The 13,443-nt window shown below is 45.5% G+C and overlaps 1 protein-coding gene across 1 annotated transcript in view; it reads right to left on the bottom strand.

The window, feature by feature from the left end:
* Window positions 1–1,489: 1,489 nt before the first annotated feature.
* The window catches only part of SPATA48 (spermatogenesis associated 48), a 63,379-nt gene continuing 51,425 nt past the window's right edge, over window positions 1,490–13,443 (bottom strand). Inside the window, exons 7-9 of the mRNA XM_052639049.1 lie at window positions 13,191–13,298; window positions 2,777–2,884; window positions 1,490–1,613 (exon numbers count right to left, since the gene is read on the bottom strand). Of these exons, the coding sequence (XP_052495009.1) occupies window positions 1,490–1,613; window positions 2,777–2,884; window positions 13,191–13,298 (340 nt within the window). The remainder of the gene's footprint in view (window positions 1,614–2,776; window positions 2,885–13,190; window positions 13,299–13,443) is intronic.

The raw sequence follows: 13,443 nt of genomic DNA on the forward strand, positions 1-13,443 counted from the left end.
CAAGGGCAAGTGGCTGCCCTGAGGAGGAACAGGGATGTTGGCTCCCAGCCCGTCGGAATAAACCAAGACCCAGTTCAGAACTTGATGAGCAGATGGAAATCCCTGCAGCTCTCTTCCTTGATTTTTATGATTTTCAGTTGAACTGCTGACCATGGAAACCCAGGTCACAGGACTTAAAACACTCAGAGGTTCTGGTAGTCAGTCAGGCCAGAACTCTGGGTCTCTGGTGAGCAGGGTTTGCATTTGACCTTTATGCATGAGAAGTCTGAGCTAGTTACAGTGAAAATGAAGAGCTGCCACCTCACCTGTCCTGGAGGTGGCCCTGGGACTCTGCAGACAAGGCCACTATCCTTCCAGGAGCAGCTCTGGAGGCATTCAGTCCTTGGATGGTGTCCAGGGGCTGGCAGCATGGAGGTTGCGAACAGTCACCTGTGGCTGAGGGGCGTCAGGACTGGGTGCTGCTGGTGCCCTGCTCAGAAAGGCCCAGAATGATAAACAAGGCCTCGGACCCGGGGCAGCTGTGCCTCCTGACAAAGTGGCCTGCCAGGGATGATTACAGGAAAATGTAATCTCAGGTCCCTGCATTCATCTGCTCCCTGGACAGGGCTCATCATTCCCATCTGTGTTTGGGTGAGAATCTTCCAAGAGATGAAGATTTTTGTTTTGGTCAGATTTTTTGACAGAATTGCTCTTTTCTGAAAATAATTAAGGCTGCAAGATTGGGTTCAGGTGAAGCCATTACTTTTCTGCGAAGGCCGATCAGCTCCATAGCACAGATGGAGGGTGGACGGCAGCCTTCCTGTGTCTCCTGGCAGAAGGCCGCAGCCAGGGAAGGCGGCAGCCAGCACCCAAGTCTGTGTAGGTGTCAGCTGAGGCAACACTTGATCCTCAAGCAAAAACATCTGATTTCGCCCTTCTGATGGGAAAGCAAGGCCAAACTACCTCCGAAGGATTTACACATTTGCTTGGAGTTCTGCGGGATCCCTAGCTCATTCTGAATCTCTTGGGAGAAGAGGCATTCTGTCTCTGGGTATTTTTTTTAATAACTCAGGGAAGGTTATTTGATCTATAGTGAAAAGGAGCAGCAAAGGTTTCTAAATTCAGAAAGCTGGGTTCTAGTTCTAACTCCACTATGAGTTGTGTGACCTTTGATTAATATTTTCCTTCTCCTAATCTCAGCCTGCTTATTCATAAAATAGTAAGATAGTTGCAAAATGCCCACTGCGGTTGCAAGGGTGGACGAGCTAAGGTTTATGAAAGCTCATGGGATTCACAGCTGTGTGGATACAAATACAATCTCATGTGAGAGAATGGAGGGATATCACACAGTCCACTTCCATGCCCATATGGTTCTGGAGCTGGAGCTCCGCTTGGTCAAGGCCCAGCCAGACATACTGAGAACGTGCCTTTATTTGGCTTCTGTTACCTCCCCATCACATCATACCCAGCACCTCTCCCAGGCTCGGGGGTCACTCAGGGCGGGCCCCTTTCAGTAGCTTATAGTTTCTTTATCCTTCTTATTGAAGGGATTGTAGGGTGTCACAGTTGTGACCATTTGAGAGAGCGGCCCCTGGTGACGGAAGAGGTCAACTGCCATTCCTTTCCGTAAGACACTAACAAAATGGAGAGAAAAAAAGACGTGAAATAAAATGAGAACGTATAACCTCATTTATATAAGGTTGTATAACCTCCAACTAAAGACACACAAATATGGGAGAGATGGAGAGAGAAAGCGATAGGAGCGGAGGGAGAGAGAAGAAGGACGCACAGAACAGAGAGAGAGTGGGAATGGCTAATCCTTGTGAGCACCGTTTCCCTTATTTCATTTCTTTGCGTTCAGTTCATTGACTGCATGCTATGCATTATATCACTGACTGAAAATGTACCTTGTGCCTAGAATTACAGTTGGTGCCAAGAAGACAGAAAATACAGACAGAAGGAGGTAGACCTGCAGAGAGGCCACTGAGTAACCAACAGCGACCACACAAAGCTTGGGGGTGTGGGCTCAGGCTGTGAGGCTGCCCAGAGGTAGAGTCATCTTTCTAGACTGGAGAGGGACCTTTCTGGTTTTGAGAAATGAATGGCTTGTCTACCCTCTACCAACAAAGGAGAAAAGGCACCCTTTTGGGGGACTGCCTTCCTTCCCCTCCCAGACACACACTGACCCAACTGGAGAGCTTATACTTGCATGAGGCCAGCCTCTGGACCGGGCTAAGACGCATGTGCATTTTCAGAGCTGTGTCACCTTACTGGCAAGGCAGGATTTTCATCAGATGTTTTCAAATTTGAGATGTAATGAGCAATAACCCCCTGCTTCTCACTGGCAGCTTCAAAGCACGGAGTCTGCACTAAACTCCCATCAAATGCCGCCTGTTTTCAATTTGCAAAATGGTGTTTAAATACATATGTATGGCTTTTAACAGAACGTTGTCTTTTATGAAAAGTAAGATGGATCTCCACAATAAGTGAACGCGTGTCTCACGTAGTATGTTCTGTGCATGTTCTAAGGATAATGCAGAAGGGTGGTAAGTATGCAGAGTTGAGTCCAAGAGGCTGAGATGCTGTTCGCTAAGATGCTTTCAATCTCTTAATGCCCTCCTTCTAGCAACAACAGTGGGAAAATGAACTCTTCTGTCTTTTTGGACTTGACACTCTATTTTTTAAACAATGTAAATTGACTCCTAATACTTAATTGTTCTTTAATGGAATAATCATCATTAGGATTTCCCCCTCCCCAATATATCCAGGCACGTTGAGTAATGGGATTCATACTTACTGGTGCACTTCTGAATCTGGTGAGGGGGTCGCTGATGGACGATCAGAATTTGCTGGATGGGTGGCTGTGAAATGAACCTTACCAGTGTATCCTGGAATATTTGCAGAGCTAAAGGAAAGAGTGAAAAGAGGGGAAGAAAGGAAATGAACACAGCAATCTGCGAAAGAGTCACGGTCACCAGCACCCAATTACGAAAACATAAAGAAGGACGTAATCTAAAGATTTTGTCCCACGTTAAGGTCTGGAAGTCGGATTGCCCGATAGGAGAGCATGCAGGCAGGGGGCAGAGATGAGTAGGTAAGAGCCTTCCTCTGAGACTGAAGAAGCTTGTTTCGCGTCCATGCTTCTCTGCTGCTTGAATTTGCATGTGTTTTACATGCCTGATCCACATGGAGCTCTGTTCCCTAAGGAAGGTGGACACGCTTTCCTCACCAAACGGCAGGCCCGGCTCCCGGACAGAGCTCTGCAGTGCCGACTCCAGTGCTGGTGGACACACGCATGATGTTTAAATAATACTTCTTTCTCGCCACCACTAATGTCCTGACTTCACACAGTTTTTGAAATTTTGCTCAATTCCACATACTCCTCTGTGTTCATGGCCCTTTTCCCTCCAGAGAGAGTAAAAGAAAAACACAAGAATGTATGGCAGGTTTTTCAGTGTGGGTATGAAATTCGTCTTGATAAAGGCAAGCAAACATCCGAAACAAATATTCTATTGGGTCCTTCAGAGGCGTGTGTATAATAACTACTGTTTTGACATTTTTACAGCATACAAAGCCCTTTCCATGGATCATCCCCTGAGGAAGAGATGGGGCCAGGCCGAGTGCTGCTGGAGACACGGGCCCTCATCCCCAGTGCGAGGGAAGACGTGAGGCTGAGACTATCTCAAAGAGCAGAAACACGCTCTCTGCAATCACAGGGCGCTTCAAATAACACCGTCTTTGTAAAGTGCAGCTCTCAGGGTCCTCCTGGTGCCACAGTAAGGAGAGGGGAAGGTCAGCTTGCCCTGGCCACTCCCTGGTCCCTCCTCTGGGAACGGGACATCCCTCGGTGAGGGCCTTTACCCTCCACGGATGCCCAGACACAAGGTAAGGAGCAGCGAGGACTGAGTCCCATGGGGGGTGCAGGGTCGGCTCCTCTGAGGGGCCCCTGGTTTGATCCCATCCTGTCCGCATGTCCAATAAGGGGGCCTCCAAGCACCACTGACGGCCAGAGGAACTGTCAGAACACTCAGTTTCAGAGAGGATACATATGCAGTGGCAGGTGACGAGCAGGCAGGGCAGTGAATGGTGAGTGCTCAGGGGCCGGGCCTCAGACCTGGGCCTCTAACTCTGTTGACTCGCAGACGCGCACACAGACTGAGGCCCTGGAAGCCTCGCTGCCTTGGCTACAAGGGTGACAGGACCAAGCTCAAGGCCGCAGTCGAGAGGGAGGCCAGAGTCTACCTGTGTCTGTGGGCAGGTCCTCTGGGATCCCTCCGGGCATGGACTCTGATGGCACTAGCACACGGGAGGGCAGGACATACAGGGCGGGGCCTGTGCCAGTAAATGTTCTGTGTCTCTTCCAAGCACATCAGGCTGTGACTAGCCTTCTCTCAGACAATAAAATAGGGGACCCAGTGCAGACAAAGGGAAGGGCAAGCACATCAAGGGCCACAGCAGAATGAGTGGTGCAAGTTAATGGATACGGTGAGGCTGGGAGCCGGGCCTGCCTCCACCCCTCCACCAGCGGTGAGATGAAGTGGGGAAAGCCCTGGGCGGCTGCAGTCAAGAGTGCACGCGGCCTCCCAGGGCCCCTGGGGTCAGAGGGATTCAGTGAAGGTAAAAGCAGCTGGCACGTCTTTAGCACTTAGTAGGTGCTCAACTAATTGTAGTCATAGTACGAGATTTCAAAGAAATAAGAAATGGATGAAACAGCAGCCTGGCAGTGAAGAATGCAGCTGATCTGGGACAGGCAGCTGGAGAGAGGCAGAGACAGTGGTTTCCCAACGCGGCTGCGCCTGACAACTCGGGGGTTTTTCAAAGGTACCAACGCCTGACTCCCACCCACCAGACATGCTAATTTAATTGGTAAGTGCTGTGAGCTGGAAATTGTTTTTTTTTCTTTCTCCAGATAACTCTCATGGGCAGTCAAGTTAGGAATCTGTGTTTTAGGTTTCAGGTTTGTTGGAGGGACCTGGGTGAATGAACCACTGCTGCCAAATTCTAGACAGGACCCTTCAGGATTTCTTGGACTCTTCTCCTAGAATTGCAGCTGTATGTGAGAGTGGGAGCAAAAAGTGGGGCAAAGTCATTCATATGTTATATCTCTCCCCGAATTCATCAAAGGTTCCATGCATGTTACGAAGGAAACCCCCTTCCTCTGAGTGAGAGTTTTTTTCCACTGCCTCTAAAACACCTGCAGAATGAAAATGCCTCTAAGGTCACAGCCTTCCATCAGAGCAGTAAGAAGCCAAGATGGAAGCTCGACAAGGGCTGGATCTAAAACACCATCCAACTATTGGTGCTTGGCCTGTGGCAGATAGGTTATTGATGTTAAATAGTATTCTACGTCATGTTATAATAATGATATTATATTACATCATATCTAAAAATAACAAACATGAACTAGAGGACTGAATTAATGATAAGCTGCTTGGGCTTGAGAAATGAATGCAGTTGCATAATAAACTGCCACATATTTGAAAATGAAAGTCCTCACCCACGCTGCTTCTAGAATCTATTCCATTTAACCCTTTTTCAGGGACAACAAAGGGGAACTTTTTTCCATCTTAAGCAACAAGACTAGAGGAGAGCAGATTCTGGGGGATGCTCTGTAGACCCATGGCTGATGGGGATAAGGTTTTTCAGATGAAAGACACTGAAAAGTACAAGCTCCGAGAGAACTTCCAAGTCAGCTGCAAGATCAGACCCATTCCCTCACTTAAGGAAAGCTAAGGGAAGCAGGAACCCATTTAAAAATAAGCGGTCTTCATGTCTGTCTTTGCTCCATAGTTGCTAGTCTTCTGAACACCTTCTTTGGCACCCGATTCCCAAAATAAGCCTAGGGTTGGTCCACTATGGGTAACTGAGTAAATTACTGCCTAAGTTTATAACTAATTGGTTTTTTTCAACAAAGCATAATAAAATAGAAATTAAATAACTTGAAAAATATAAGGAAGTTTGGTAAATCAGTTAGAAAAAAAAGGGGCCCAGATGGCATATAATTAAAAGACAAATAGAAAAATAAGGCAAATATGGAGAAAACCATGTTATGCGTAGATTATAAGTCATGCATACGTGGATGAGAATTCCAGCATGAACAGGCTGTCTGTCTGTAACACAGACCTGACTAATCCTCAGGAGCCCATACCCTTTGTGACACTTACGTGGGCTGCTTTATTTAATCTCACAACACTCCATGTCCTTGGTCCTGGGACCATGCCATGGTAGAGATGTGGGCACTGAGGCTTGAGAACAAGTGTAAGCCATGTGCCCAGAGAACACAAGGCTGGCAGGTGGTGGAACCGAGTGGCCCCGGAAGGCCCTGAAACCCAGGCTCCCAGCTGAGCGGCATCTGTTCTGTGTTAAGGGTAGTGCAAGTTCAAGTCACCTGGACCCTTGTTTACCAAGAGCTATGCTATGTCAGGCGGAGAAGGCAACAGCATCCCACTCCAGTCCTCTTGCCTGGAAGATCCCATGGACGGAGGAGCCTGGTAGGCTGCAGTCCATGGGGTCTCGAAGAGTTGGACACGACTGAGCGACTTCACTTTCCCTTTTCATTTTCATGCACTGGAGAAAGAAATGGCAACCCACTCCAGTGTTCTTGCCTGGAGAATCCCAGGGATGGGGGAGCCTGGTGGGCTGCCGTCTCTGGGGTCGCACAGAGTTGGACACAACTGAAGTGACTTAGCAGCAGCAGCAGCATGCTATGTCAGGACTCAAACAGGCTAGGCTCCTGATCACTTTCACATTAAGGAGGAAATTCTGTAAACGCACAACTAGAGGTTCACAGAACCCAAGTGGGGCAAAGACGACTGATGCAAACTAGGAGCAGGGCATCAGACAGGGATGTAGCCAGATGCTTGTGCTGAGTGTGCTGGGGGCTGGCACCTGCCTCCAGGGTGGCACCCCTGCCCTGTGACCCTGGACGGGTCTTTGGGGACCACCTCTGCCCAAGTCGGGGTGAGGACATTCACAGTTCCCTTACAGGGAATGTGGGGCCAGGGTACCTGGGCAAAGTGTTGGCCTAGTGCAAGAGTAGGGGGAGGAGGAAGCAGGCCTGGGAAGGTGGGGAAAGGGGAGGGAAGGCTGAGGGAGCGGCTGAGAAGTCCAAATAGCACCAGCATGCTTCTGGTCACTGGGTTGTGCATCCCTGAATATAATGAGATACTGTGGCCCCAGGATCTGCTCAGGAATTAGTTTCATTCTTAGCATCATCGTGCTCTACAGGACATGCTTTTCTCCCTCTGTTCTCAGGCAAAGTTTACCTCTTCCATCCAAAAGGGGACACAGAAATGAGCCAACAGCTCTGATCAGAGCAGGGCTGGGGCCCCAGGAAGCATTCACTGGCCGCAGGTGGCCCAGGGGAGTGGGAGCTCTGTTCTCTTAACTGCTCACAAAATGAGTGTCTGGGGCTCTTTAACCATTTACTCTGCCTCAGCCTCCTCATCTGTAAAGTGGGGAGAGAGCCTGTTCCCCCACCTTTGGCCTCATCACACTACTTTGAAAAACAAATGAGAGAGTCGATGTGAAAGTTCTCTGAAAAGGCAGAAGTGTGGGCCAATGTAAGGAACTGCTATTCATAGCCTGGCCTGAAGCCGGGCTGTGGTTAAGATTTTGTTAAAGGTGCAGCACACCCAGGAGGGCAGGGTGGTCCCCTCTGCCGGCTCAGGACTTGGCCCATGGCCGCCTTGGGATCACTTTGGACAGTTACGTATCATTTGCAAATGCTTCATCAGAGAGATGCCTGAGGTCAAGGCACAGCGAATGTGAAACTGGGTGAAGTCCTGAAATAAAAGATCAAGGTTGAGTGGAAGGCAGCACGGTGGAAGCACCAAGCTGGCTTGGGAAACGGTGGTCTGGAAAGCACCGGGTGTGGTGGGGTTGGGTGTGGGTCAGAGGGCGCGGGCTCTGCTTTGTCACCTGGGTGTGCCCCCTCCTGTCCTCCTTGGTGAGACAAGGGAGGGGCTGGGCCAGCCGAGATGCACACACGCCAGAGCCCGTGTGGTCCCTTTCAGAAGAAAGTGCATTCCCTTTTCTTAGGAAAGGGCAAGATCCCATGCTTTGGGATCCTGACTTGGCACAGATCTGCTGTTTTGAAATTATGTGGAACCACAAGATAGGTACTAACAGAAAAAATCTTCTCTTCCACCCTGTTCATTATGCTCTTGCAAAGAATATGGCTCTAGTATTCAGGAGAAAGATAAAGAACAGATTTGGAAAAAATTGGGGGTTCCTTATGTTTTCCTTGCTTGCTTGACACAGATTATAAGCGAGGAGTGACTTTGTATTTTTTTTTTTTTTTTAATTCATACTCAGTTCCCTGAACTTCCAGAACTCCTGTTGAATCTAGTGGATACTATGGATTCTAGTTCCCAAAGGAGGCTCAAGTTTGAAGTTAGGAACTTCAGTGGAGACTGAATTACTGTCTTGAATTCCTTAACTCTGAATGTCCTTTAAAAATAGGTCATGCTTACCAAATCAAAAAATATTTTAACACAAAACTCATGCAAGAATTCTGCTTTCAGGGATTTGTTCTAAAAGAAACATACACATGACTGTGCAAAGATAATGTGGAGGTTGTTTGTTGCTGTACTTTTTAACAACAGAAAAAATTTCAATAACTACTTGGTCCATGTAAACTATACCTTGCAGTGGAGTATCACACAGCCATTAAAAAGGATTCCACAGCCCTGCCCACTGCTGAGGAAAATGTCCACTGCACCTGTCAGTCTTACACCTCCCCACACCTCCCCACCTGCACACACAACGATGTGTAGCAGCCTACACACAGACATTCATGCAGGCCTCACAGCAAAGTCTAAAGTATGTATCAACTTTCAATACTGAGACTGAGAATGAAAGAAAGAGCTAATTTACTTTTTACAAATATAATTGAATTATTTTTATAATAAACACATTTGGAAGGAAAAGAAGGTGCTATCTGGGGAGCTTAAATGCTAGCACTAAGGTGTGAGTACACACACTGGGCGTAAACTTTGGTTCCACTGTAAATATGTTTATATATTTTGACCTCATAGTCCATTGCAAGAAGTCTCCCTTTAGGAAATAACTCCAAGTTAGGAAAAAGATTCACTTAAAAAGTATTTGACAACATTATTTATCATAGTTTTTACTATGTTTACAGAAATGTTTACAGAAAACATTTACATATGTAACCTAAATGCGCTAGCTAGTCAATGACAGTGCTGCGTGGGCTGCGCTTAGTTGCTCAGTCACATCCGACTCTTTGAGACCCCATGGACTATAGCCTGTAAAGAGCCTATGTCCTTTGGGATTGTCCAGGCAAGAATACTGGAGTGGGCTGCCATGCCCTCCTCCTGGGGATCTTCCCAACCCAGGGATCGAACCGAGGTCTCCCACATTGCAGGAGGATTCTTTACCATCTGAACCACTAGGGAAGCCCAAGAATACTGGAGAGCGTAGCCTATCCCTGTTCAAGGGGATCTTCCTGACTCAGGAATCAAACTGGAGTCTCCAGCACTGCAGGCAGATTCTTCACTGGCTGAGCTACCAGGGAAGCCCCCTGGAAGTCAAAGACAGTACATATATAAAAATAAAAAAATTACGATCTACACAAATAAAATATTATGATGAGTTCATAATAACATGTGCCCACGATGATGCGATAAAGTGAATGCAGTAAAAATCGCATTTGCAGCACGATCACAGCTGTATAAACACAAGGAAGACGAAGGATGCAGATGATGGACGGAAATATGCCGAAATCTTCATAACAGCTGTTTTTATGCGACAGTTTAGTTTTTATTATTATTAATTTTTTCTGTACTTTTTTCTTTAATGATCAGATTCGGTTCTAGAATTTTAAAAGTTAATTTTAAAACTATTAGCATAATCACCACCAATACACAGGGCATGTCAAATGATTTAGCGCCCAGAATACAAAATCAACAAATAAGGAATATTTGAAAGCATTCACCTTTCGGGAAAACTGGTGATTCCAACCACTGAACCCAAGAGTCTGTAGCCTTGACTGTCCGAAATGCGGCTTCCACTGAAAGGGCGGGGGCAGGCAGTGTTCCTGGCCTCAGTGTCATGGGTTATGAGGAAATCCTTAAAGATGATCTCATAAAGACGTTTCCCTTTAGGAAAGTTTAAGGTGAGAAAACCAAGGAAGAGTCATCTTTGCTTTCGAGCAGGATGGTACTCTATTGGGCACAAAGTGCTATTCTGTGTTCTGGGTTTTGGACCTCATGCAGAGGACATCACGTTGCATGCATCTCTGTACTTGGCTCAGTGCGGTACTGCAGAAACAACACAGTATTTTGTTTAGAGATTCAAGCATATGTAGCAAAGCTACCAAGCAGAGCAAGAAGAGGATAAGCACGAAGACTGATGTAATGACTTCTGGGCTGGGGAAGGAAACTCAGGAGACGAGGTCGTCAAGGGCATACAGGCAGCGTAAAAGATGTGAATAAAATACTGTTTCCTTGGCCAGGCCTGGGACACAGGCATTTCCTTGTTATTTTGCTTTATATTTTAAACAGGACACTGCATATTTTGTATCTATATCTCATAATAAAAACGGAAAGTCTTTTTCTGTGTTAACAAGTTACAGTGAATGAAAGTGTTAGTTGCTCAGTCATGTCCGACTCTTTGTGACACCATGGACCGTAGCCTGCCAGGTTCCTCTGTCCATGGAATTCTCCAGGCAAGAATACTGGAGTTAGTAGCCGTTCAGTTCTCCAGGGGATCTTCCTGATGACCCCAGGATCAAAGCCAGGTCTTCTGCATTGCAGGCAGATTCTTTACTGTCTGAGCCACCAGGGAATCCTTAAAGGGGATGCTGCGGCTGCATGGGTGGGAAATCCAATGGAGGCTTCCCGTGGGGCAGGTGAGAACTCTACCACTAACCACCTATGCTCCATTAAAATTCTATTAAAAAGTGAAACCTCATTCAAAGAAACTTTGCAACCTTGGATGCCCTCTAGTGCCCAATTTAAGTAAGTACAGATAATGTCCGATTCTACATGATCCACTCAAATTTCCTTTCCTTAAAAACACTAACATCACGATGAGATAGAAGGGCATGCTCCCAAATTTACTCAAGTTAAACATTATGTTATACCTCAATTTTTAAAAATGCTGCCAGACTTCTCTTTACTCTCCTTGAAGAGTGATCCAGAAGAATACATTCTATTCTTCAGCAGGAATATTTCATAAAACACTTCAAAATTCAAATGTATATTTCAAAGGAAAAACACTAGAAAATTTGATGCCAGAAGAATATTTTCAATTGAGTTTATCCTTCTGTTCACTCTTAAACTTTTTTTTTTAGAATCTCTACTTTTAATAGCAATCATTTCCCTCCAGAAACGAGGCAAGAATCATAACAGACAAATCCTTTCTTAGGACTCAGCTAAAATGTCACAGCCTTCAAGGCTTGTGGATAAAAGTGACCTCTCTGTACAACCAAGATCAAGAACACTAAACTTGCTTCTCAGGAGCCTCACTCCATCCTGCCTTATACTATCATTATTGGGGTGCAGAGCTCACCGGCCCGGCAGGCTTGCAAGCTACATGAGGGCTAACTGTTTGGTACAGTACCTGGAATACTTTATGTATTCTCTCTTCTTTTCTTCCTTTCTTTCTTACTGGTTGAAATATAACAACTCATTTATTTCTTCAATGCATTAAGTTATAGAAATATAATTTAAAACCAAAGTTACTTTGGAAAGATAGTTTCTTTGATCAAGTAGTCCAAAGAGTTAGGGTGTCAGAATGGGTAACACATGAAAATTCAAAATTATTAGGGGATGTAGAACAGGTATGAAGGACCGCCAATGCGAAACTGAGCTGGTTTGTTATTTTGGCACAACGGATGTTAAAAAAAAAATAGACTAACTGACATTTAAAATACTGTTGGTGATTCACACTATAGGCTTACAGGACTTCTCTTGGAAGCCTTCCAGTCATCACAATAACTGAAGGTGTACCAGCAGTGATGTGCAACAGCTCAGGGGCATAATAAAGAAAATGTGGTCCATGATTACCACAGAAGGCTACTCAGCCCCAAAAAGAACAAAGCAACGCCATTCGCAGCACCATGGATGGACCTAGAGATGTCATACTGAGTGGAGGAAGACAGAGACAAAAGCCCTATGCTATCACTCATGTGGGAGTCTAAACAAAATGGCACAAATGACCCTATTTCCAAAACTAACAGAGTCACAGACGCAGAAAACAAACTTAGGGTTACTGGGGAGTAAGGGTTGGGAGGGATCAACAGCAGACTGGGATTACCATACGCACACTGTTGGTGGTGGTGGTGTTTAGTCGCTGATTCTGTCCAGCTCTTTTGCAACCCCATGGACTATAGCCTGCCGGGCTCCTCTGTCCATGGGATTTCCCAGGCAAGAATACTGGAGGGGGCTGCCATTTCCTCCTCCAGGGGAACTTCCTGAACTTGAGCCTCTGGCTTGGCAGGTAGATTCTTTTACTCTTGAGCCTCCTGGGACGCCCTTGTACTGACACGACTATATATGAAGTGTGTAACTAATAATGACCTGCCGAATAGCACAGGGAACTCGACTCAATACTCTGTAATGACCTATATGGGAAAAGAATCTAAAAAAGAGTGGAATATATATACACGTGTAACTGATTCACTTTGCTGTACAATGGAAACTAACACAACATTGTAAATCTACTCCAACAAATTTTTTTTAAAAAACCACACAGAACATCGGCTTATTGTAGTGTGTCTTGTGAATTATCCTAATGAAGCAATTTCTGAGCTTGAGTATTTCCATGGGTGAAAGCAAATACATACATATATATATATTCATAAAACATTGAATGTAAACCCAGGTTAGTCAGTGTTCAAAACTGTAATCTCCTTTGTGATAAACTATAGTTCTTTCAGGAAACAATATCTTTCTTCTTAAGTTGTGGTCAGTACCAGGCCATTTTCCATTTTTTAAATTATTGAAGTACAGTTGATTTAAAATGTTGTTCCAATTTCTGCTATATGGCAGTGACTCAGTTATAGACACATTCTTTTTTATATTCTTTTCCATTATGGTTTTATCACAAGATACTGAATATAGTTCCCTGCACTATTCAGTAGGAACTTGTTTATGCAAGGCCGTTTTTCTATTGCTTCATTCACTGCAAAGCCACATTTCTTCTTTAGTAATGAAGTGAGAGGCATAATCACAGGTGGAACTCACCGACTTGAGTTTGTATAACGGATTTCAGAGCTACGAGGCTTGGCGAGAGATGTGATGTCTCCACAGGGGTTGTCAATGTCATCAGCATTTGTAGACTGCACGCAACCACTGTTGGGATGAAAAGACTTTTTCATAGTTTTTATTAGAAACATAGAAAACATAGGTGAACATATCCTAACTTGCAAAGGAAATCTTTCCAAAACAGATCAAAATTCAAAATGTAATACATTAACCATGGTGATGGAATAATTTG

The sequence above is a fragment of the Budorcas taxicolor genome, chromosome 4, assembly GCF_023091745.1.
Source record: "Budorcas taxicolor isolate Tak-1 chromosome 4, Takin1.1, whole genome shotgun sequence".
In the NCBI taxonomy this organism is placed as follows: domain Eukaryota; kingdom Metazoa; phylum Chordata; class Mammalia; order Artiodactyla; family Bovidae; genus Budorcas; species Budorcas taxicolor.